Source organism: Meriones unguiculatus, chromosome 1 (assembly GCF_030254825.1).
Source record: "Meriones unguiculatus strain TT.TT164.6M chromosome 1, Bangor_MerUng_6.1, whole genome shotgun sequence".
Taxonomy (NCBI): Eukaryota; Metazoa; Chordata; class Mammalia; order Rodentia; family Muridae; genus Meriones; species Meriones unguiculatus.
In genome coordinates, this window is record NC_083349.1 from 40178951 (window position 1) to 40205101 (window position 26151).

General features: G+C 39.8%; 1 protein-coding gene and 1 pseudogene across 1 annotated transcript in view; one reads left to right on the plus strand and one right to left on the minus strand.

Moving 5' to 3' along the window:
• Cfap95 (cilia and flagella associated protein 95) overlaps positions 1–26151 on the minus strand; it is a 105589-nt gene that overhangs the window by 14922 nt on the left and 64516 nt on the right. Inside the window, exon 5 of the mRNA XM_060366447.1 lies at positions 8716–8773. Coding sequence (XP_060222430.1) covers positions 8716–8773 — 58 coding nt within the window. The remainder of the gene's footprint in view (positions 1–8715; positions 8774–26151) is intronic.
• On the plus strand, positions 1475–7040 carry LOC110558142 (large ribosomal subunit protein eL6-like; annotated as a pseudogene).

The window sequence follows — 26151 nt, forward strand, 5'->3', positions numbered from 1 at the left end:
AAAGACTTATGTACTCCAAGAACACAGCTCACAGTCTTTACATGTATATTTTGTCCTTCAAATGTCGTGGGCTTACAATTTGGTGGTCATGTGCTGGTTAGTTTAAGATGTCAACTTAACACAAACTAGTCACCTGGGAAGACAGGTTTGTTTTGCTGTTTTTTTTTCCCAAATTGTACACACATGTTGATCACAGCCCCTAAACTCTTCCCAGATTCACCCTTACTCCCTTCCCACCCAGAGTTGTGCTGTTGTCATCTTAAACCCTTCAAGACCAATTTCTGTTACCCAAATATCTGGGAATATGGTCTTCCTGAAGAATTGCCTAGGTCAGGTTGGTATGAGGGCATGATTGTGAGCAGATTGTCTTGATTATTAATTGAGATGGGAGATCCACCTTAAATGTGGGCAACACCCTTTTATAGGCTTGGCCCTGAACTGTGTAACAGTAAGGGAGGTAGGTAAGCAAAATCAAGCAAGTAGGTAGCATAACACATTTGTTTCTGCCTGCCTTTCCTGTATATCTGTATGGTGGTTTGAGTGGGAATGACCCTCACAGGTTCTTGAGTTAGAATACTTGGTCCCTACTCAGTCTAACTTTTTGGGAAGGATTAGGAAGTGTGGCCTTGCTGGAGGCAAGGGAGCAATTTTTGAGGTTTACAAAGATGCTTGCCTTCTATCCTCCATCACTTCCCTAAGACTCCCTGCACTCTACCTAAAGTTTGGCTGTGGGTCTCAGCTTCTCCCTGGATCCCTTGCTGGATGGAACCTTTAAGGAGACCAACAAAGCCAATAAATCTGGGCCTAGGAGGGCCTGTAGTGATTGAAGCACCAAACAAGGACCAGGCATGGCGCTGACCTAGAACCCCTGCTCAGATATAGCAGATAGGCAGCTCAATCTTCATGTGGGTTCCCTAATAAGGGGAGCAGGAGTTATCTCTGATATGGACTCTGTTAACTGCTCTTTGATCACTTCCCCCTAGTAGGACAACCTTGCCAGGTCACAGAGGAAGAGGATGCAGGCAGTCCTGATGAGACTAGATAGGTTAGGGTCGGATGGTAAGGCAGGAGGACTCCCCCTTACTGTGGTCCAGGGGAAGGGGATATGGGGAAAAAGGGAAGGAGGATGGTACCGGGAGGAGAGGAGGGAGGGGGCTACAATCGTGATATAAAGTGAATAAATTATAAAAAAAGAATGAATGAATAAATAAATAATTTTTAAATGCTTGCCGTTCGTTCCCAGTCTCTTTCCTCTCTTCTTCTTCATCTCTCTCAGTCTCTTCTGCCTCCCCCCAACACAAACACAAACACAAACACACACATTTGTAAATCAAGATGATGTAAGCAATCAGCTATTTTGCCTGTAACAAGCCTGCCTGCTGGCCTGCTGCCATGCTCTGCACCATGCTGGCACCCTAACCGTGGTGAAACTAAGCACCAAATAAACTGTCTTTGCATAGTGTCTTCTTGCATAATGGCGGGTAAAAAAGCCAAGAAGTCTGACGCAAAGGAAAAGAAACCTGCAGCCAAGAAAGCTAGTGGTGATGCTGCTGCTGGAGCCTCGCTGCTGGTGCAGCTGAGAAGATCGACCCTAAGTTAAAAAGCCCAAGAAGGGGAAACCCCATTGCAGCAGAAACCCTGTCCTGTTTAGAGTAATTGGCACGTACTTCCAGAAAGTCCTTGTACAAAAGGAAATACTCAGCTGCAAAATCCAAGGTTGAAAAGAAGAAAAAGGAGAAAATCCTTGCTACGGTCACAAAATCAGTTGGTGGTGACAAGAATGGTGGTACCCGGCTGGTGAAGCTTCAAAAAATTATCCTACTGAAGAGGTGCTTGTTGGTATAATGTTCTTGTGGAATGTGTACAATTTACCCTGGTTCATTCAGATGCTGCCTTCTCTACCCCACTATCTGGTGTCAATCCAGATATTGCATTGTGATGTTTATTCTAAGCATCACCTATCTCAAGTTTGTGTAAACACGCCACCATTTGTCCTCTGTATTTTCAATAAAACAACTGGACAATGCTGAGCAAAAGAGAGAATAGGGTGGGGCATCCTGGTCTGGAGGAAGGAGAAGGAAGTGAGTGGGAGGAGGGGGAGAGGAGAGATCAGCAGGACAGGACTTGGAAAAATGAGCAGAGATGAACTGGATGTAAGATATGACTGAAAGCAAGTATAATGTGGGGAATCTGAATGGGAGGAAACTATGCAGGCTTAGAGGTTTAGGATGGAGTAACTATTGCCCAGCATCGTGCTCTAGGTTAACTGAATAAATCCTAGTCTCTGTGTATGATTTGGGTATACAGCTGGTTTAGGAATAAGCACTGTTTAACTAAAAGATAAACCGATATTAAACCTTAACAATTAACAACAAATAACATACCAACGTGTGGCAGTAAGCTAGCAAGAACTTACATAGAAAGTAAAACTGTAGAGAAGTTTTCTGGTTCTGTTCCTTAAAAACAAAGCAAAGGAAGTTCCTAAACTAGAGCTCACAGATTCCTGATTAGACAGACTCCCTGCAGAGCAGTAAGGGCTCCAGCAGGCTGTAGAATAACAAAAATTGATACATACAAACCCCCACAGAGGCAGTTTCTTTAGGTAGAAAAAAAGTGGCTCTTTAACAAGAAAGCTTCTCAATGCCAGACTTTGCTAGCCAAGGCAGAAAGCAAAATCCCTTTGAGAAGGGGTTCTTGACAGTCTGAGGAGCAAACATTTGTGGACCCAATAACTTCCCAGAGTGAGGAAGGGGTCAGAATCCAGTGAGGGAGGCAGAAAAAAAATAATCTCTCCCTTGAAGCTGGAGCCAAGGACAGAGCCCTCAAGCATCTGAACTGGTAAGGTCTGAAAGTGAAGCTGGATCTATGAAAGTAAAGTCCTTAAGGAAAGGTTTTGTAATTTAAAAAGAATTTTCTATGTTGAAAATGGAGGAAGACACATAACACAGTGCTTCTGGGTACCATTTGGGTTTGTTTCTCTTAGCATACAAATAAATTTTTCACTGATGATTTCAAGTTTGTATATCATCTTTGGGAAAGATCAGGATAAGACTTACTTGGAGAAAGAAGAGACTGAGAAAATAGATGATAAATTAAAGGCCATAAAACAGAGGTTGGGGGAATGTTTGATTCAAAAAAGCCTTCAGAGCAATCCAATCTGGTATTTACAATAACACCAAAAGAGGTTGATCCAGATGAGAAAAGCCCACATAGGCTTGAAGATAATGCAAAATCGCAGCCCATTGAGATGCACGAGAGAAAGTCTTCAGCTATTGGCCAGCTTGGTCAGACTGGATATCATGTGTATACTCTTAAGGCTCAGTTACTAGATGAAGGTAAAGAATGCTAAAGTAGAAATGCAGATCCTGTTTAGTGTTGTCTTGGAACAAGGTCATACAATGGCTGGTGTGCTTCATTTTACAGAGTTTGGAGAACTGAAATACATGCACCATGTTGTAGATTCATATTCAGAATTCCAGTGGGCTTTTGCCTTAAATTCTGGATAACATGATCCTAAGAGTACACATTTGTTAGAGATGGTGAGTGTTTGGAGATGCCCTTGCAAATTGGGGCTGATGGTACGTCAGCATGTATATCCATTGGAGTTCAACAATATTTTAGACATTATGACATGAAACCTGTTACAGATATAACTTATAATTCTACAGATAAACAAGTATGAGAATACCTAACAGTAATTTTAAAAAGATGGTCATAAAACAGAAGGGACATCTGCAAATAGAGTAAATAATGATTTATCAATTTTAAAATATTTATATTAAATAAGTAGCACACCTGCTAAGAAACAGTGGAATTTAGAAAGGACGGCATATTAGAGCAGCATGTAAAGGTCCTAATTCCAAAGTGGAGAACAGAGAATGTGTTATGCTGGGGAAGATCTTTTATGTATGTTCTTATAGGAGAAGAGAAATTATGGGTTCCACCAAAACTAATAAAAATCAGATATGACAGAGGAAGACAACCTAAAGACCTTGGCCACACACAAGAAGAGAGAAATCAAGAAGACCAAACAAAAGAGGTAACATGAAGTGCTGATCCCTTCACATGGGAACAACTCTGAAACTGAGACATAAAAAATGTCTCTAGTCAGAACTTCAACAATACATGGCCAATAATTCCTTGGCTACAGTATCCTCAAACTTTATTATGCCATTCTTTTAATTAGCATAGATAAAATTAGTTTACAACTTAGTTTATCCTGTACATCTCATACATTTATAATTTTAGGACTGTATAATGCTTGTGAGAAATTGTATGTTTTCAGAACAAAAGGACTGGATACTGGAGACGCTGGATCAAGCCTGACAGAATTCATCCTTCCAGCATGCTGAGATGTTGACGTATCTGTTCCACCATCTTGCATGTTCCAACATTCTGCTTGTTCCTGCCTCAACTGCTTCAAATGCTGTTTCTCATCAAAGCCTGTCCCAAGAGAGCTTTGAAGAAAACTACTAATCTCAATTGGTCCAGCATTTTAGACTGTTCCAAACAGGACTCTATTAAGCCTAAATTGCTCAACATTCAAAGAGTGGACCACAAATGTTAATGCTTGCTTAATTAATCATTTTTCCCAATTTCCTTTGGGCCCCCTACAGGATTTCTGCATGTCCAAAAAATCAGCTAGAAACAATTCATGAGAATGAAGTCCAGTTTCCTTTAAGGGGGGTTGGATAGGTAGTTGGTTGTTTTCTATAGTTATGTTTATTGTTATTGGGAGATGGTTTTAAGTTGTGATCTTATTCAGAAAGAAAAGAAGGTTAGACTCAGGGATTTCTCTCTTTTCCTTTTCTCTATCTTTCTTTCTTAGATAAGGAGAAAAGGGGTTGAAAAGAAAGAAAGGGGAATATAGGGATATCTTATAGGAATAATAAGACAAAAGGTAGATTATTGACTCTACTCGACATAAGGCTTTATTTGTTATTCTCAAATAAGGTTATTTTTAACTCTGGTATAGTATTTTGTATATTGATGCAAAAATAAGTCTATTTTTAATACATTGGTAAATCTTAGTATATTGATACAAATTCAAGGTTACTTCCAATACTTTAAACTGCTCTTACAAACTGTTCAGGGTATTAGGTAATGTAAGTTAATTGCTAGTTAATCAACTCATAGTCATGTCAGACACTAGTCTAATTTATCACAGGAATATACATCCTAGGTTTAACAAATAGATGTGATTTTGTAGACAGGTTGATTAAAGATAGGTAAGTCTTCAAAAACTTCAGAGACCTACAGAATATGGCATTTACAAATGCCATATTTAAAGATTGTTTTAACAATGAGACAGGTCATCTCCTGGCAGCACCCTGCCTACCTCAAAGAAGATGATGAGCATCAAAGAACCTCCATATGGAGGCGCCTTCAAATGTGGCAAATGAGCCATCTGGACAAAAAGAAAATGCCCTCACTTCACAACAGACAGAATTCTGGCAAAAATGGGCAAGCTTAAATGCAGGACAAGTCAACTGCCGAACTCTGCCAAGACAGGGTAAGCAAGTCCTAAGTAGTTCCTGCTTCACATGTATGCCTGTCAAATATACTGAGCCAGAAGGTTGAAGATGATACTCCAAAGTTATAGACAGTTTGGGGTGATTGTTCAGGCAGCAAACTGTCACTGTCAATTTTTTGGGAAGCTGCTAATATGCACTTCCTATTTACTCCAATAACTAATTTTATTCCTTCTCAAGTCTCTGGTGGGGTTGAAGACCAAATAGTTATAGTTCCACAATTAAACTTAAGTTGTTTAGAATTTAAGAAAATGTTTTCATAAAGGTAATACCAATAAGGCTAAAATTTAATTTAGTATAAAACTCTAAACTTGTCAAGATAGGATAATCAAATACTTTCTCCTAAGTTGCCAAATACACAGACTGGACATTGCACATGTAAATCTTACCTAATGGTTTTCATAACTGTTTTATGATTATTATTGTATTGAAAGAAAAGGAGCTTTTTGTCGGACTTAAAGGGAGAAATGTTGGCATAATGTTCTTACGGAATGTATACGATTTACCCTTGTTCATTCAAATGCTGATTTCTCTCCCCCACTATCTGATTTCAATCAGGACATCGCATTGTGATGTTTATTCTAAGCATCACCTGTCTCAAGTTTGTGTAAACATGGCACCATTTGTTCTCTGTATTTTCAATAAAACAACCAGCCAATGCTGAGCAAAGGAGAGAATAGGGTGAGATGTCTTGGTCTGGAGAGGAGGAGAAGGAAGTGAGATGAGAGGAAGAGGAGAGATTGGCAGGACAGGACTTGGAACCATGAGGAGAGAAGAACCGGACCTAAGATATGACTGAAAGCAAGTATTATGTGGGAAATCCGAATGGGAACTATGAGGGCTTGGAGGGTTAGGATGGAGTAACTTATTGCCCAGCATTGTGCTCTAGGTTAATTAAATAAATCCTAGTCTCTTGTGTGGTGATTTGGGTATACAGCTGGTTTAGGAATTAGCACTATTTAACTAAAAGATAAACTAATATTAAACTTTAACAATCAACAAGAAGGTGCCTCAAGAAGCTGCTGAGCCATGGTAAAAGGCCCTTCAGTCAGCACTCGAGAAAGCTGTTTGCCAGCATCATTCCTGGAACCGTCCTGATCATCCTCTCTGGGCACCACAGGGTCAAGAGAGTGGTTTTCCTGAAGCAGCTGGGCAGTGGCTTGCTACTTGTGACTGGACCTCTTGCCTTCAACGGAGTTCTTCTTCACAGAAGAGGACATCAGCAAGGTTAAAATACCAAACACCTGACTAACAGTTACTTGAAGAAAAAGTAGCTCTGCAAATCCAGGCACCGGGGTGTGTGTGTGTGTGTGTGTGTGTGTGTGTGTGTGTGTGATCTTTGACACAGAAAAGAAGAAATACGAGATTACAGAGCAGCGCAAGGCTGATCAGAAAACTGTGGACTTGGAGATTTTGCCAAAGAGCAAAGCTGTACCTCAGCTGCAGGGCTACCTTCGATCTCAGTTCTCTCTGAAAAACGGGGTGTATCCGCACAAACTGGTGTTCTAAATTGAAAACGGCCTAATTAAACAGCTTCATTCATTTAAAAAAATCATTTTCAATAAGAAAAAAGATAATAGCAAGACTGCTACAATAAAGGTGATATCATAAAGTCTTTTTCTCTCTAAACTGGTAAATTGGTAAATAATTCTTATAATCTTAAATTCTGATAGAAGGCAAAAATCCATTGAGGTTTTAATTAGATTAAAGCTATACAGTTTATTTATAATTAGTTTTCCAGTCTTGTCGCTTTCACTCAGCTCTTGGCATCATTTGTTTTCGTTTTTAGCAAGCAAATGAAAGAACTCAACAGCTCTATCCTCTTCTTGAGTTCCTTAGGCACTGAACCAACCGGAAGCTGCAGTTAGACTCCAGCCTTAACCACGATGTAGACCCAAGATGGCCTCCTCTGTCTTGATCCATGCCCTTCAGTGTTCCTCCCCCTGCCCCTCCACAGCAGCCTGGTTACTCAGGACTGCAAAAGATGAAATAGCCAGCACAAGCTCTTTTCCGTCACGCTCTGCTGACCAAATCAGTCACCTGACCGCCCAGATGTTAGAGACAAAGAAATAGTCACCTCTTGGTGAGGGAGAAGCCTGTGCAAGTTATGAAATCTGTTTTCTTTGGGACTAAATTGCCACATTTCTTTCATTAGCCTTGGAAAAATTCTCTTCAAAAGAGTTTTTCCTGTTGCATTGCCATAATTATTTGTATGCTTTCCTCCTTTGTAATTTACTGACTAGTGCTGGATGAAGAAAACTTTTATTCATACTGATTACTTCTCAGTTTAATATCTTGGTTCTTCTAAGTAAGTAATCATACTATTTGAGAGAATAATGGCATTGTCCCTTCTTTGTCAATAGTTAAATATTTTAATTCTATCTCATAGCTATTTTACTAGCCAAGATGCATAAGGCAAATCCTGTTGAAAGTCACTTTTACTTAGTTTATGTTGTATATTTTTTCCCTTCCCCCTCTCCTCTTTTCTTTCTCTTTCCTTTCTTCCTCCAATTCTTAAGGTCAACTTACCACTTTTTTTAAAGATGTATTTTATTTTTCTTTTTATTAATTATAGTTTATTCACTTTGTATCCTACCTGTAGCTTCCTCCCTCTTCCCCTCCCAACCCCACCCTTCCTTCCTTTTCCCCACCCATGCCCCTCCCCTAGTCCACTCATAGGGGAGGTCCTCCTCCCCTTCCATCTGATCCTACCACTTTTTACAGACCAATTAAGTGTCTTAAAACTGATGCTTTCCCTCCACTCCTGTTGCCTAATTGTTAAAATATTAATATATTCAAAGCTATAAACTGGACTTCAAAAAAACAATGATCAATTTCCAGAGTGAAATTAAGCCCCATAGTTATATGTGCTTAGAAGATAAAAGTAAATAGGAAGATGGTTTTCATTCTGTTTAAGTTCCATTCAGGGTGGAGGCAATAAACAAGCAAGAAAGAAACTGATTAATGTTTTAGATACTGTAATATTTTCTGCCCTAAGAAGTCCATTAATTTCCAAAGTAAATCACACCCATTAAACATGTTGATTCTCAGAAGCAACAAGTATCTCTTAACAAATATAAGACGTCATTAGTCTCAGCAGTTCCTTCTCTCCAAGACTGACTTATGTGCCAGATGTGATGAGTCGTGTACACAAGTAGGATTAGAATATGATTCTTGTACTTACAGGTGGTGGATAATCATACTGTGGAGAATAATCATCAGAGTATGTTGACAAAATACACCTAGGAGGGAGAAACCAAGATATCAGAAAAAGAAGAATGTCTGCCAAAAGAAAGATACTAACATGAAAAAAAAATACATTTCAGTAAAGATTGGCACTGAGAAATATTTAAGTCCACTGTGACCTATCACCACCAACATTCCTTCAATTGCTTCTAATTATTTACAACGCAATACCGAGCCTCACATCTGTATCTTATGTGCCCTCTATTCCTCAGATTCTACCACCCAGTTTCTGCCTGAAAAGTCCTTTGAGCTCATGTCCCACATTCTCTGTTAGATAAAGACTGTAGAGATTGTGATAAACACCCAGGTGGCTAAATATTGTGGGCTGTACCCAGACTCCACCTCCCAAACACACAGACGTGCCAGGTGAACATTATGCCCTCCACCAAGTATATAAGACTCGCCCAGCTCAAAACAAAGTCCCTAAAGTTCTGAAGGTGAAGACAACATGCTATGGGAACCACAAAAACTGATATCCTGAGCCTGAAGGGCAGTTTTAACTATAAGTAAGGAGCAAGAAAAGTGACCCTAGGTTCACAGTACTTCCACATTAGGAATGCTAGGGAAACCCCACTTAAAATCCCAGAGAAATGTACCAGGGTCTCTCTGTTTAGTGCCCTGATTAAGAAAGAAGTTGTTGTTCTAGAAAAAATGAAGCCATACCTTTGTTCCCAGCAATATTAGGGGACTGGATGGTCAAAAAAAATGTCTGATTTGTTTTTATTTTGGTTTGTGTTTTGTTTTGGAAAGCAAGAGCATTCAACAAAAATCTCAGAACAACAAAATCCAGCCCAGGAAGGCTAATGGGTACAGGCGGTAGATTTAGTCTGGCGGTGAGCACCAAATGCTGCAACCTCTCTCAGTGTTGCTTCCTGAGTAGCAGTAGCACCTGGAAGCTCAAGAGATAAGAGAATTCCGTCTTCCGTGGGTTTTGGAGGAAGACCCCAGTGGATACAAAACTCTATGGATGCCCAAGACCCTTCTGTAAAGTTGTACTTACGTATAGCACCTGTACATCCTCCTACACATTGTAAGTCATCTCTAGACTGCATATACTACTTAACATAATACAAATGCTCTAAGTAAGTAGCTTAGACACTACATGGTTTCAGGAATAATGATTTTTTTTAAGTCTGTACATGTTCAGCAAGAGTTGTTTGTCTTTCAATCATTTTCAGTCCATGATTGGTTGACTATGCTGATGTAAAACCCATGGATATGTAGTTAGGTCCTAGGCCAAGTCTGCTGAATTAGACTCTCTATGGGCAGGACTCAGCATTCTGTAGTTTAACAATCTCTGTAAGTCTTTTTTTTTTTTAACCTTTTTTCATTTGGTTTTTGGTTTTCGGGTTTTCAAGACAGGGTTTCTCTGTTTAGTCTTGGCTGTCCCAGGGTCATTTTGTAGACCAGGCTGGCCTCGAACTCATACTGATCTGCCTGCCTCTGTCTCCCCGAGTGCTGGGACCAAAGGTGTGTGTCACCACAACTGGCTTAGATAATTCTGACACACACTTGAGTTTGAGTAGTGATGACAAAAAAAAAAAAAAAAAAAAAAAAAAAAAAGATGTTTACATGAGAGGAGCAAAGCCTTAAAAAAAGAGAGTGGATAATAGAACATAGCATGTGGGGGACATGTTCTGGTTATAAGTTTAAGCAAAGATGGGGATAAAGGGATGAGGAGGAGGAGAAATTAAGAATAGGTTAAATAAAACTAAGACTGTCCAAAATATCTTATGAGAACCTACTGCTTTGTAAACTAATTGAAAATACAGTTAAAAAAGAAATTTGAACATAGGTAGCCTGCAAGGGGAAACAATGCTTTCCCCAGAAGACATGGGATATTAAATGAAAATCAGAGTGTGTGGTAAATCTCCCTCTGCTCAGGGAAGTTCCAGAGCAACCCTCTCCCTAACCTCCCTCCCCAAAAAAACCCTCAAACTGCTGTCACTGCTCTTGGTTGTCCACTATAGCTAGATGGTAAGATCATCTTGATGAAGACACAACACAAACTGGTTAAAGGACACAGAAGAAATCAAACAAGAACTAACCTGGATATTCTCTCTCCCTGCTAGATAACTTTCATAGTGTTGGATGATGTTTTGTAGGCCACTGGGAGAGAAAAGCCATCAATGGACTTACTAATAGTGAACTATGCATGCTATAATATCAACCTCCCTACTCTACCAATAATGGTATGACTGTTATGGAAATAACCAGCAGCTTTCCAATTGCATTTGAGGATTATTCCACAGAAAAGAATTCATGCCTGGTACTGTAAGCCTGAGAAAACCCCACAGTTGGGGAGGTCCACAACTTTAGTGGGTAACTTATTGCTGTTTTGATAATTGGGCATGTTACTAAACTACCTTGTAAATATTTATGTTTATACCCATAAATTAGCACAGCTCTCAACCTGGTCAGAGAAGCCTCTTTTTGCAGTGAGTATCAGTCAATGCAAAGTCTCATATGGGTCAAAAGTGCTGAGCATAAGTGACTTTTGAGTACTCAGCTCTAAATTTGTCACTTATCAATATCCCTCCATATACCTCAAGGCTCAGAAAGTGTCACAGAAAAGGAGGCAGAAAGAATTTAAGATCTTGAAGATAGGGAGAAGTTCAGTGTAATGATGTCTTCTGGACATGATATAGTCACAGGACTTATGAACTCACTGCCGCTAAGGTTATTGGCCTAAGACCTGTGCAATAACATTACTTGACATTCCAGCATGAATGGGAGAAGAGCTTGTGGAGAGCCACTTGTTTGTCAGGATGCCTTGTTATTGAGCTCTCAGCAAAAAAACATGTTTTCACCCTGGCCTTCACCTGGAGACAGGGATAGACAGGGTGTGTTGCCAAGTTCACTTCCTTTTGTTTGTGTAAGGATCACACACACAGGAAGTTGAAGTAAACAAGTTTGACTTCTTGATGAACTTCATTGTATCAACAAAGTGCTTTGCTCTGACTATAAAAAGGGACTGTGGAATAAACCAAGTGTCTAGTTTCTACTAGAAGCCTTCTCAAACAGATCCCATGAGTAGTGTCTTGTTTTGTTGTTGTTGTTGCTTTTTTTGTTTTTTTGTTTTTTATTTTTTTTCCTTTCAATTCTTACTTCCCACTCCAGAACTGTTAGACTCTGCCAGCTGGCTCCAGCAAGAGCTAATGGCAAATGATGGCTTCTAGGGGAGAGAGGTAATTTTTCTTCTTTGTGGCTTTGCCCATGCTCTGGTGGATGACCCTATACTAATGAGTATGCAGGCAGCAAAAACTGGGCCCAGTGATAAGAGGGTTGCTATAGATAGATAGATAGATAGATATATAGACAGACAGATAGATAGATAGGAAGAATAAGAAAGAAAAGGGAGTAGATGCAGAAAAATAGGGTTCAGGGGTAGTGAGGAGGATGGATATGATTAAGATAAATTGTACACATGTATGAAATTGTCAATAGATAAATAAAAATTATAAAATAAATCAGATATCTAACTTTTTAACTTTCAGTCAGCAAATGAAATTTGAGAAAAAAACCCAACTTGAAAGAAAGAAAGAAAGAGAAAAGAAGAAGAAAGAATTAAAATAGGAAAAACTTAGCAACCTCAATAAAAGTGAAGGACTTAATATTTTTGGCCTTAAATATCAAACTATGTCTTAAAGATCCATCTATATACTTTAATACTTAACACAAAATTATCTTCAAAGAAGGCTTGAGAGTGAAACTATGCAAGTACATAATAGCCACAAATAATATAAAATATCTTGGTGTAATTCTAACTAAGCAAGTGAAAGACCTGTATGACAGGAACTTCAAATTTCTGAAGAAAGAAACAGAAGAAAATATCAGAAGACAGAAATACCTCCCATATCCATGGTTGGGTAGGATTAATGTAGTAGAAAGTGGCCATCTTACAAAAAGCAGTCTACAGATTCAATGCAACTTCCATTAAAATTCCAACACAATTCTTTACAGTCCTTGAAAGAGCAATTCTCAACTTCATTTGGAAATATAAAAAACCCAGGATAGCAAAAACAATCCTGTACAATACAAAATCTTCTGTAGGTATCACCATCCCTGATTTCAAGTTTTACTACAGAGCAATAGTAATAAAAACTGCATGGTATTGGAATAAAAACAGACAGGTTTTTATTAGAATAGAATCAAAGACCCAGAAATGAACCCACACACCTATGGATACTTAATTTTTACAAAGAAGCCAAAAAAAACAAAAACAAAAACAAAACATAATGGAAAAAAGAAAGTATCTTCAACAAATGCTGCTGATATAATTGGATGTCTGCATGTAGCAAAATGAAAATAGATTCATATCTATCACCTTGCACAAAACTCAAGTCCAAGTGGACTAAAGACCTCAACATAAAACTGGATACACTAAATCTGACAGAAAAAAAAGTGAGGAATAGCCTTTAATACATTGGCATAGAAGACAACTTCCTGAAGAGAACACCAACAGCTCAGGCACTAAGATCAATTATTAATAAATGAGACTTCATGAAACTGAAAAGCTTCTTTAAGGCAAAGGACACTGTCAATAGAAGCAGCAGCCTACAGATTGGGAAAAGATCTTTACTAACCCTACATCTGAGAGAGGGCTAGTATATCCAAAATATATAACAAACTCAAGAAATTAAACACCAACAAACCAAATAATCCAATTTTTAAAAATGGAGTATAGAGATAAACAGAAATTCTCAACAGAGGAATCTTGAATGGCTGAGAAGGATTTTAAAAAAAATGCACTTAAAAGCACTTAAAGAAATCAAAACGACTCTGAGATTCCATCTTACACCCATCAGAATGGCTAAGATCAAAAACTCAGGTGAAAACACATGCTGGAAAGGATGTGGAGAAAGGGGAACCATCCTCCATTGCTAGTGGCAGTGCAAACTATACAACCATTTTGGAAATCAATCTGGTGTTTTCTCAGAAAATTGTGAATAGTGCTACCTCGAGATCCAGCTATACCACATACCAAAAGATGACCCACCATACAACAAGGGCATTTGCCCAACTGTGTTCATAGCAGCTTTATTTGTAATAACCAGAATCTGCTAACAACCTAGATATCCCTCAACCAAGAAAAGGATACATTTACACAGTGGAATACTACTCAGCTATTAAAAACAAGAAAATCATGAAATTTGCAGGAAAATGGATGAAACTAGAAAAGAGCATCCTGAGTAAGGTAACCCAGACCCAGAAAGACACACATGATAGGAGACTCATTGTCCTCTGAGAGGCTCCACCCAACAGCAGATCAAAACAGATGCTGAAACACACAGCCAAACATTGGGCAGAGCACAGGGAGTCTTAGGAAGAATGGTGGAAGAACAGAAGGACCCAGAGGGGAGAAGAGCTCCACAAGAAGACAAACAGAACCAACTAACCTCATCCCAGGGGTCTTGTGGAGCACCAACCAGGTATCATACATGGACTAGACCTAGACTTCTTAAACATATGTAGATGATGGGTAGCTTGGCCAACATGTGGGTCCCCTTAGAAAGGGAAGAGGGGCTGTTTCTGACATGGACTCTGTTGCCTGCTTTTCAATCACTTCCTCCTGGTGGGGCTGCCTTGCTAGGCCACAGGGAAGATGATGTACTAAATATTGATGTGATTTGATGTGCTGGTCTGACTTGGTAAGGGGGAAGCTTCCCTTATTTGATGAGTAGGGAAGGGGGGATAGAAGGAAGTGGAAGAGATGATGAGGAACAGAACGAGAGGAAGGATAAATGTAAAGAGAATTAATTAATTAAAAATATGTAAATAATTCAAGTATTTGCCAAGAGATATGTTCTTCTGGTAAGAGCATATTTAAAACATAAAAATTTAAAAATCATTAGTTATAAAGGCCATTATCCATGATCAAAAGAGCAACTCACCAAGAATATGCATAAGAATTCTAAATCAATACACTAACAACATGTGAGATATGTAAGGCAGAAAAAAGGCAGGATCCCAAAGATAAAACACACTCACAGAAGAAGACTGTAAAACATCTTTCCACCATTGGTTTCTTAATCTTAAATCTACCCATATTCTCCAAAAACCACAAAGAAAGGTTAACAACAGAGAGAATTAAGTTACACACTTGTCCCTAAGGAGAATATAATGGACTATGGAAAATACTACTTTAAAGAAATGCATAGGCATTTCTTCACCAGACCCAACAGTCTAAATAAAAATGGAACTGTTTGTACCAAACTCCATGCCAGCCAGCCCCAGCTAGATTGTTTTATATGATATTTCAATGAGATGGAGGACCCAGACCATTTTAAACTTTAGAAGGAAAAAGAGGCAATTTAACTCCTATGTTTCTGCTTTCTTCAGCACTCTCTCAAACAACCTTATCTTCTTAGCTTATTGGAACACTGTTTTATTTTATAGGATGAGGTATTTTCTGATTCTAGAATTATGAATAAAGTCAGAACCTTACATGCATTATGGTTTTGACTTTGACTCTATATGCTTCAATCTGTGGGTTGATAGGTTTAAAAAGAAAACCTGCCTATAGAGCTAAGCCAAAGCCCACACTGGACCAGAGTCTGTCAGGGATTACAGGGGTGAGAAGGGAAAAAGTACTGTGGGTAAACAGAACACCATGGACATCACCCCCAGAAACAGCATCCTACCCTGATAAGGATGGGGGTTAGGAGGGAATTACTCAGGAGGATTTGAACCACAGTTTTCCAGGAGGAAGGACCAGAAGGACAGTTCTGGGAAGGCTCTGTTTTTGGAACAGAGAGAGGCAACCAAGATAACGGAAATTGAAAACCCTGGATCTGTAGCACAGCATCACATCAGCAGGGATCTGTAGCACAGCATCACATCAGCAGGGATCTGTAGCACAGCATCACATCAGCAGACCTTCCTTTCTCACCCCACCCCCAGTGCCAGTTAAACATTGCCTCAGTGGCCTAACAGAAGATGGCAGTCTTGAACGAAACTTCACACACTTCTCATTTCCCGCAATGAGATTACATGGATGGGATTATCTGGGATTGCTGCTGGTCCAGGAAAATCCAACATAATTAAAATAAGCAGAAATAGATAACATTATTATGAGAAGAACAGTTAGAATCAAAATTAAGCTCATGAATATCCTTTCCTCCAGAAAGACTCCCAATAACCGACTGAGCCTTCCGTCAACCTTTTTTTAAATTTATTTAAAGACCTACTGCAGAGCCTATAAAATGAAACAACAACAACAAAATGAGTGTACTACCATAATTAGGGTGGGAATGAAAATTTTACTTTCTAAAGTTGAAAAAATTAAAAATCCAAGAGAATTCACAAAATGTACCAAGTAAGCCCCAACAAGGTTGTTGGATACAAGATTATTGTTCAAGGTAGTTTACCCATGTACTAGGAAACAATGAAGAGCAACATGTAAGTAGAAAGCTCTCACAATTGTACCACATTCTCTAAGTTTCTTAGATGAATCCATATAATCAATATTGTATATTATACCTGAAAAGGAGAACTTACAAAATTCTGTTGGTTATAGACTAATTCTTTGCTTATGAATGAAATGATTCATTGATGGTGATCATTATTCCATTTAACTGGGTGAAATGTCATGAGTCAAAATACCATGGTATTTCAAAATCAGCAGATATTCCATGGAACATGACCAAAAAAAAAAAATCCTACATCCATTCATGTTTAAAGTCTTGGAGAAAGCATAGATACAAGGCACATACCTAAACATAGTAAAGGCAATATACAGCAAGCTTATAGCCAACATAAAACTCAATGGAGAGAAACTCAAACCAATCCCACTGTAATCAGGGGCAAGGCAGGGCGTTCCACTCTCTCCATATCTCTTCAAAATAGTACTTGAAGTCCTAGCTAGAGCAATAAGACAACTAAAGGAGATCAAGGGGTACAAATCGGGAAATAAATCAAAGTTTCACTATTCACAGATGATATGATAGTATACATGATTGACCCCAAAAATTCTACCAGAGAACTCCTTCAGTTAATAAACACCTTCAGCAAAGTGGTTGGATATAAATTAACTAAAAATAATAATAATAATAATAATAATAATAATAATAATCAGAAGCCTTCCTGTATACCAAAGACAAAGGGCTGAGAAAGAAATCAGGGAAACAACACCCTTCACAATAGCCACTAAAAACATAAAGTACCTTGGTGTGACTCTAACCAAGCAAGAGAAAGAACCGTTTGAAAAAAACTTCCAGTCTCTGAAGAAAGAAATTGAAGATGATATTGGAAGATGGAAAGATCTCCCATGCTCATAGATTGATAGGATTAACATAGTGAAAATGGCCATTCTGCCAAACACAATCTACAGATTCAATGCAATTCCCATCAAAATACCAACACAAGTTTATATAGACCTTGAAAGAAAAATTCTCAACTTTATACAGAAAAACAAAAAACAAAAAACAAAAATAAACAGAATTTCAAAAACGATCCTGTACAAAAACAGATCATCTGGAGGTATAGCCATCCCTGATCTCAAGCTGTACTACTGAGCAATAGTAATAAAAACTGTGTGGTATTGGCATAGAAACAGAATGGTGGATTAATGGAACTGAATAGAAGACCGAGAAATAAATCCACACACCTATGGGTACTTGACTTTTGACAAAGAAGACAAAACTAGTCAATGGAAAAAAAAAAGACAGTATTTTAAACAAATGGAGCTGGACCAACTGGATGTCTACATGCAGAAAAATGAAAATAGATTCATATCTAACACCCTGCACAAAACTAAAGTCTAGGTGGATCAAAGACCTCAATATAAAACCAAACACACTAAATCTGTTAGAAGAAAAAGTGGGGAAGAGCCTAGAACTCATTGGCACAGGAGACTACTTCCTGAACAGAACACCAACAGCACAGGCTCTAAGAGCAACAATCAATAAATGGGCCTCATGAAACTGAAAAGCTACTGTAAAGCAAAAGACACTGTCATCAAAACAAAATGACAGCCTATAGACTGGGAAAAGATCTTCACCAACCCTGTATCTGACAGAGGGCTGATATCCAGAATATATAAAGAACTCAAGAGCTACATTGGCTAAAAGGTTATTCAGGGTCTGAGCAGTCTGCCCAGTATGACTAACGCCGTGGTGGTAGCTCCAACAGCCGCCAATGAGATGGCAGTAACAATGGCAGCTGTAATTCCAGGATCCCTTTTCTGTCTGAAGAGAGTCATAGCGTGAGGGCATCAACGGGCACAGGCACCCAGCGAGGCATGCGAGTAACCAGCTAGTAAATTTACTAGCATTACAGCATTGGGCAAAAAAGCAAGTATCATTACCACAATTACTTGGCTCTATCTGGCTAATAATGAATAAAAATGGGGGATATAAACAAACAGGTGTGGGTTTATAGGAAATATTATGAGAAGCCTTAACCCCCTCGTTGGAACATCCTGCATCCTTTAGATGTACAAAAAGGAATTAATGCTCAACTAAAAGGAGGTTTGATGGTGTTCAATCAGAGGATTGACCTCGTACAGGAGCAAATTGATACCCTATGGCAAATCGCTCAACTTGGCTGTCAATGAAAGTATGCTGGACTTTGAGTCACTAGCATACAACATGAGAATTTTCCCTGTGCTGCAAATCTGTCTAAACAATTGTCTAGCTATATTTTAGGTAATTGGACTGGAGAATTTGATACTACGATGGAGCAGCTGAGAGTGGCCATTGTCACAGTAAATTCTACCAGAGTGGACGCAGGACTAGCCACAGGATTATCATCATGGATTGCTGCAGCCATGAATCATCTGAAGGAATGGGCGGGCATGGGAGCGTTAGCAGGCCTTCTGGTGTTGGTCACCTTGGTTTGCCTGTGGTACATATGCAAGATTCGAGTCTCACAACAGCATAATGCAGCCATGACCATTCAGGCCTTTACAGCCATTGAAGCAGGACAGTCTCCCCAAGCATGGTTGGCTACCATAAAAAGCCAAAATGTTACGCTCAGGATGCGAGGCTAAGCACTGCACTCAAGGTCAGCCGCTTTGGACCCAGAGAAGAGCATGTCTGATTGCATGCGGGTTGATGCCCCAGGTCCCGCCTCTGAGAAAAAGGTATCGGACGGATCTGATGCTCTTTGGGTGGATGACACCTAAATGAACATCAGTACAAAGTTCCAATTTATTTCTAATATCAGAGATCAGACCTCTACTCTTGCCTGATGCGTCCAAAACAAAAAGGGGGAACTGTAGAGAGCTGCATAATGCTGCGCCTGAAAGATGGAGCTGGTTTCCGCCTTCCACCTTCCCGATGGTGAGTGCTCTCTGTCACGAACAACTCCACATTTGGCTAAGGCTGAGGATCTGGCTTGCTTCCATGTATGTGGACCTATCTGCATTGCCCACGTGGCATGCTGAGGTTGGCTACCCAGAGGCTATTTAAAGTGGGCTGGCTTTACCCAGGGTCAGATGATTGTTCAAGGTTCCTGAATAAACTGCATTGAAAAAAAAAAGAACTCAAGAAGTTAAAAAGCAACAAATCAAGCAATCCAATTAAAAAATGGGGTATGGAGCTAAACAGAGAATTCTCAATAGAAGAATATAGAACAGCAAAGAAACATTTAAAGAGATGTTCAATGTCCTTAGCCATCAGGGAAATGCAAATCAAAATGACCCTGAGATTTCACCTGACACCCATCAGAATAGCTAAGATCAAAAACTCAAGTGACAGGCTCCTGACTTGTTCCCTCTTTTCTCCTTCTTCTGATGTCCAGCCTCTTTGCCTTTCTGGATAGGAATTGAGCATTTTAGCAAGAGTCCTCCCTCTTGATTAGTTTCTTTAGGTGTACAGATTTTAGTAGGTTTATCCTATATTAAATGTCTATATGAGTGAGTATATACCGTGTACATCTTTCTGCTTCTGGGACGGCTCACTCAGGATGATCTTTTCCAGATCCTACCATTTACCTGCAAATTTCATGACACAGAGGACCTCTGAAAAGCTCTGCCCTGCAGACTATCAATGCAGATGCTGAGACTTATGGGCAACCTTTGGGCAGAGTGCAGGGAATCTTATGAAAGAAGTGGGAAGCAGTAAGATCTGGAGAGAACAGGAACCCCACAAGGAGAGCAACAGAACCAAAAAATCTGAGCACAGGGGTCTTTCCTGAGACTGATACTCCAACCAAGGACTGTGCATGGAGATAACCTAAGACCCCTGCACAGATGTAGGCCATGGAAGTTCAGTATCCAAGTGGGTTCCATTGTAATAGGAACAGGGACTGTCTCTGACATGAACTGATTGGCCAGCTCTTTAATTACCTCCTCCTGAGGGGGAAGCAGCATTACCAAGCCACAGAAGAAGACAATGCAGCCACTCCTGATGAGACCTAATTGACTACGACAGAAGGAAGGAAAAGAAGACCTCCCCTATCAGTGGGCTTGGGGAGGGGCATGCATGCAGAGGGTGGAGGAAGGGAAGAATTGGGATGGGAGGAGGGAGGGAACAACATGGGGGATACAAAGTGAATAAAGTGTAATTAATAAAGAAAAATAAAAAAAACAAGTTGAAAATATTTTGTAAAGATGGCATTAAAAGTCTACAGATAACAAGTCAATAAAATATGGTGAGCAGCTAAAAAAAAAAAACTCAAGTGACAACACATGCTGGAGAGGTTGTGGAGAAAGGGGAACCCTCCACCATTGCTGGTGGGAATGTAAACTTGTGCAACCACTTGGGAAATCAATCTGGTGCTTCCTCAGACAATTAGGAATAGTGATTCCTCAAGATTCAGCTATACCACTCCTAGGCATATATCCAAAAGATGCCCAAGTATAGAACAAGAACATTTGCTCAATGATGTTCATAGCAGCTTTATTCATAATAGCCAAAATCTGGAAAAAAAAAAAAACAGATGTTTCTCAGTTGAGGAATGGATACAGAAATGTTGATACATTACACAATGGAATACTACTCAGCTATTAAAAACAAGGAAATCATGAAATTTGCAGGCAAATGGTGGGAACTAGAAAAAATTATTCTGAGTGAGTTATCCCAGAAGCAGAAAGACACACATGGTATATTCTCACTAATAAGTGGATATTAGACCTATAAGATAGAATAAATATACTAAAATCTGTACACCTAAAGAAGCTAAACAAGGAGGAGGACCCAGGGTAAGATGATCAATCCTCCCTTAGAAAGACAAATGGGATGGACAAGTAATGGGACAGGAGCCTACCACAGAGGGCCTCTGAAAGACTCTACCTAGCATTGTATCAAAGCAGATGCTGAGACTCATAACCTTGGGCAAACTCATTACCTGCCAAACTCATAAGCTTGGGCAGAGTGCAGGGAATCTTATGAAAGAAGGAAGAGTTAGTAAGATCTGGAGAGGGTGGGAGCTCCACAAAAAACAAATATTTCTGGGCACAGAGGTCATTTCTGAGACTGATTCTCCAACCAAGGACCGTGCATGGATACAACCTAGAACCCCTGCTTAGACGTAGCCCAATGGCAGCTCAGAATTCAAGTGGGTTTCCCTAGTAAGGGAAACAGAGACTGTCTCTGACATGAACTAAGTGGCTGGCTCTTTGACCCCACCCCCACCCCAGGGAGGAGCAGCATTGCTAGACCACAGAGGAGAACATTGCAGCCAGTCCTGATGATAAGCTAGGGTCAGATGGAAGGGCAGGAGGACCTCCCCAATTCCAGTGTCGAGGAATTCTTGAATCTGGGGTTATAGGCAGATCTCCTAGGTCTAGAGTAGAGCTGGAAGATCTCAGGCTCAGCACACTAATCAGACTCAATGGCAGCCTACAGTGAGCTGAAGTCCTGACTGAGAACCACTGGGAGCAAGCCTGAGCCATGTGGATCTGCCCTTCCTCTTCCTTCTCTACCTAGAGCTAATGGGCCCAAAGTCAGACTCAGGCCCAAATTATTGGGAATCTCTTTGGTGGATTTCCTTAGTAGAAACTGATAGAAAAGGGCCAGTCACTCCTCTGTGACAGGAGCTGTAGAGTATAATGTCTCTGCTTCAATAAGAAAATGCTGCAGGACTGGAGTCTTGATAGCATGCCCCCCCACAGACTTCCCCAGTGTGCCATGGGGTCTTTTATCAGACTTACTCTTTGCCTAAGATGACCTTGTATCACTGTCACCTACAGCTATGAGAGTCCCATTCCAGAGTGTGTGGTCATTAATCATTGTAATCATATAACCATTCCCCTTGGTCAGAGGCCAGACATTCTGATCATAAGCTGGCTTCCCATATGGTTTGTACAGAGGAAGAATGCTTCATTAGGTTGACAGAATTGTCTGATGTGCTTGAAATTTTTATTTTCATTATAAATTAACTAATTAGAATTCTGGATGTGTGTGTGTGTGTGTGCGTGTGTGTGTGTGTGTACATGTTACTGACAGAGAAAAAGAGTTTACACAGCACATGTCAGTCTACATGAGTCAGATAAAGGCTGAAGCACAGATAAAAACGGCCTTTCTGGAAATATAAAACTGAAGACCAGATGCTGCTAGATTCATGAAGACAATATTACCCTGCCAGGATGTCTGGAAGTTGGAAAGCTGGCTCTCAGCCAATACCACCCACAATTTGCCACACATACCCTCATTGACCTTTAACAGGTGCAGAGAATAACTAAAGGTATTTTGTGAGATGAGCAAGTCTGATATTTACCAGTAGAGCCTGGCATTCATTAAAATATCTACACATGCACTAACACGAGGCAAAATGTAAATGGGTGACACGATGATGGACCCCAATGCACAGAGTTCCCCTAGCTTACAAAAATAATCTGAAAGTTTAGTTGCTTATTTTCTATTTTATCTGAGGCAGAGGAAACTATTTTCTTAGCCCGCATCCTAAGAGCTAGAACAAGCCTACAACATACTTAATCATATCATATCATATGGTGTCATCTAAATATGAGTGATTCAAAGACATAATTTCAAATTAATCTCTTTCCTGGCAACAGTTCGAAGTACCTATTAAGACAAGTCTAGCCACTGACAGCCAAGGGGTGTCCATATTATGGCTGAGAGGAGAAAGTTTATGCACTCTGGGAAATCATATCCCATTCTGAAGCCCAACATTTGGGAGGTTGAGGCAAGAGGATCAGGAGGCCAAGGCCATCGGAAGTACAGCAAGTTGGAGACTAGCTTGAGTTCCATGAGACACCATCTTCCCCTGCCAACCTTATATCGAGCTGATTTGAATGCTCTTGTCATTTCTTCCTGCGTCTAGTCCTGATTAAGTCAAATGGAATTCAGTAGCTGTTCAACAGTGTCCAAATACAGGCACCTTTTTAGAAACTACCTCTTAAGAAGCTAATGAATGCATGATGGAGAGCAAAGATGAACTGCAGGGCAATTTGAATCTACTGTTAATCCTGATCCAAGGTCAGCACTTGCTAAAAATCCCTAGCAGATTTATAAGTGTTTCCCCTTCTATCAGGAACATAATGTTATGACCCAATTTTTTTCCTGCTTTGCTCTTAAGTCATTCTGAAACATTCAGACAGTCACTTAGACACTCTGCATTTTAACACCTCCCATTCATATTTATTCAATAAATATTTATGAAATAGATAAGTGGATTAATTAGTGGGAAATCACATCCCTTGTTACTGTGCCTTAATTTCTTCCCCTACACAGTTAAGGACAACCCCACCCAATGACCTTGAGTGTTTGTTAGGAAAGACAGAATGCAGATGAAACGTGGAAATCTTGAAGGACAGGGTGTGTTATATGCATTTAAGTGAAAACCAGAGTGTTGATTGATAAACACTCTGCCATCAACTGGACCAGACAAAATAAAAACCAAATTCTACTGATTTCTAGGTCCCTTCCTGAGTTTTGGAAAGTTACCATATAGCATTGAGCCCTCTTTGGTGAGAGCTTTTGCAGCATCTAAAGCATGCTGCAATGATATTATTATCTCATTACTCTTAAAAGAGAGTATGCAGCTGTAAGATGCAGAATGGATGAAAGTGACAAAACTGGGGAAAGAAGAAATGCTTGGATACTGATATTAGCAACTGAGGATGTATCTGTCTGTTCTCCAGTCTCAGTCACCTGACCTCTGTTGCTGCCTCAGCAAATGGCCTCATCCTTTTCTGCATACCTAAGCTGGAAGGCAAGGAACCAACCTGAAGTCAGATCACCCCATTAACTAACCAGTTATTCAGTAAATGTCAGTTCTTTCGTAACAGATCAAGAAGCTGTGCCCTCCTCTCCTGCCATGCTGCCATTGCTGGAGAGTGGGTTCTTGTCTTGCCTTGATACATTCAAGAGCCTAGTGATAACTTCAATTGTTTACAACTTTTGTGCTTTCTTAAACACAAATTCCTGATTTCTTCCCCGTACTTGAAAAAATTTCACCTCACTGACATGATCAAATCCAAATTCCTCAAGTGGCTTCCATGCCCTGCTTGCTCAGCTATCATGACTGCAGACTCACCCCATGATTGGCCCGACTTGTCATGCCTCAGAATACCATATGTCCCCTGCCAAAGAGTGTCCTTTCTCCCCTTGATCTGGCAGGTCAGGTGTCACTTCTACCTGGAAGACTTTTCCCAGTCTGAGTTACATCGCTCCCTTGTATCCTGTGTTCCCCCTACCATGCTGCCGCTTGCAGGTTGGTTGGGTCCATTCACTAGTCCAACCTTCCTTCTCTCATCTGTCTCCGCCTAGAAACTGAAAACAAAATTGTAGTCAAGGTGACCCTGCTAGATTCTGCTAATGAGGTGTGGGATGAAGATCCTGGAGAGAGCTTCCTTTCAGCCTTTTATTTTTTTCCCTTCTAGAACACCTCTGTGTTTGCAGCCTAGGAACCACCCTGAGACTCCAAAGATGAAACTAACTAACTTAGGTCCCTTAAGACTTCCTTTAGTGCCATACCATCTTGGACTCCTTGCCCTTAGAATTTATGCCAGGTGGCCAAATGGATTCCTTAACTCAGGGACTACTAGTTGCTAAGTTTTATGTTACTTTCAGCTGAGCCTCTTTCTTACCAATACACCAGTGCAGATGACTTTTCCTCCCTCAAATATCAGACAAATGAGCCTGTCTTTTGCATCTATACTATAAACGTCAGACTTACTGCTGCAAAGTAGGCAGTCATCAAATGGGTACGTTGGGAGAATTTCCTTGAGCCTAATAATTTTTGGAAACAATTGAAGGAATAAAGCATCTATGTTTAAGTATTACTTTGTGTAAATGAAAGCACACTCAAATATAGACAGCAGCAAAAGTTTCTATAATTTTAGAAGGTTCTTTTTTTTTAAAAAAAAAAAGATTTATTTGTTTATTTATTATGTATACAATGTTCTGTCTGGATGTACACCTTGACGCCAGAAGAGGGCACCAGATCTCATCATATATGGTTGGGAGCTACCATGTGGTCGCTGGGAATTGAACTCAGGACCTCTGGAAGAGAGCCAGTGCCCTTAACCTCTAGAGCCATCTCTCCAGCCCCTTCATGTTCTTATTTTTTAAAACCTTATCTCCACCTCAAAGTTGTACTATCTACCTAGACTAGCTGAAGACTTCACGTGATTGTAAGTACTTTCTAAATGACCACTAAATAACTTACAATTTTATAGCTGAAGATTTACCCCAGCATTGTTCCCACTCTCCCTGACTCTGTGGATCCATGTGCTCTTCTGAGAGTGTCTTTTTTATCTCATTGGTCTGGCAGCTCAGGTGTTACGTCTACCTGGAATTCTGGCACAGGACATAAGGAAATGAGAGATGTTTGTGAACTCCCCCATTGTGACAATTTGAAAATCTTCACCCCTCATTGTGGGTTTTGTTGTGGCTGCTGCTGATGTTTTTGGTGTGTGATGTGATGTTTTGCTAAACTTGAACACAGTAAACTTATATTAATACAGTCAAACTCATATCTCCTCACCCTTGCCTTTTACCTTTGTGGTTTGAATACTCATGATCTACTGTCTTAGCAAATTTCATGTGTAATCCTAAAGTATTAACTACAACTCCTAACGGTACAGTGGATCTCTAGAATTTATTTCTTCAGGTTGGAAATTTTGTGCCCTTTGATCAAAATTGTTCCATATATTCCACCTTCTAGGCTTTTGTAACTACTGTTTTACAGTCTACTTCTGGAAATTTAACCTTTTAGATTTTACTTGTAAATGAGATAGTGCAGTACATTTTTTGTGTGTATAGTTTACTTAACATGATGATCTCAGATTTCACCTATCTTTTAAAAATAAGACATTCACGTTTTTAGGGGTTTTGTTTTTGGTTTTGGTATTTATTTATTTATTTATTTATTTATTTATTTATTTATTTATAGGCAGGATTTCTCTGTGTATCCTTAGCTCTCCTGAAACTCACTCTGTAGACCAGGCTGGCCTTGAGCTGAG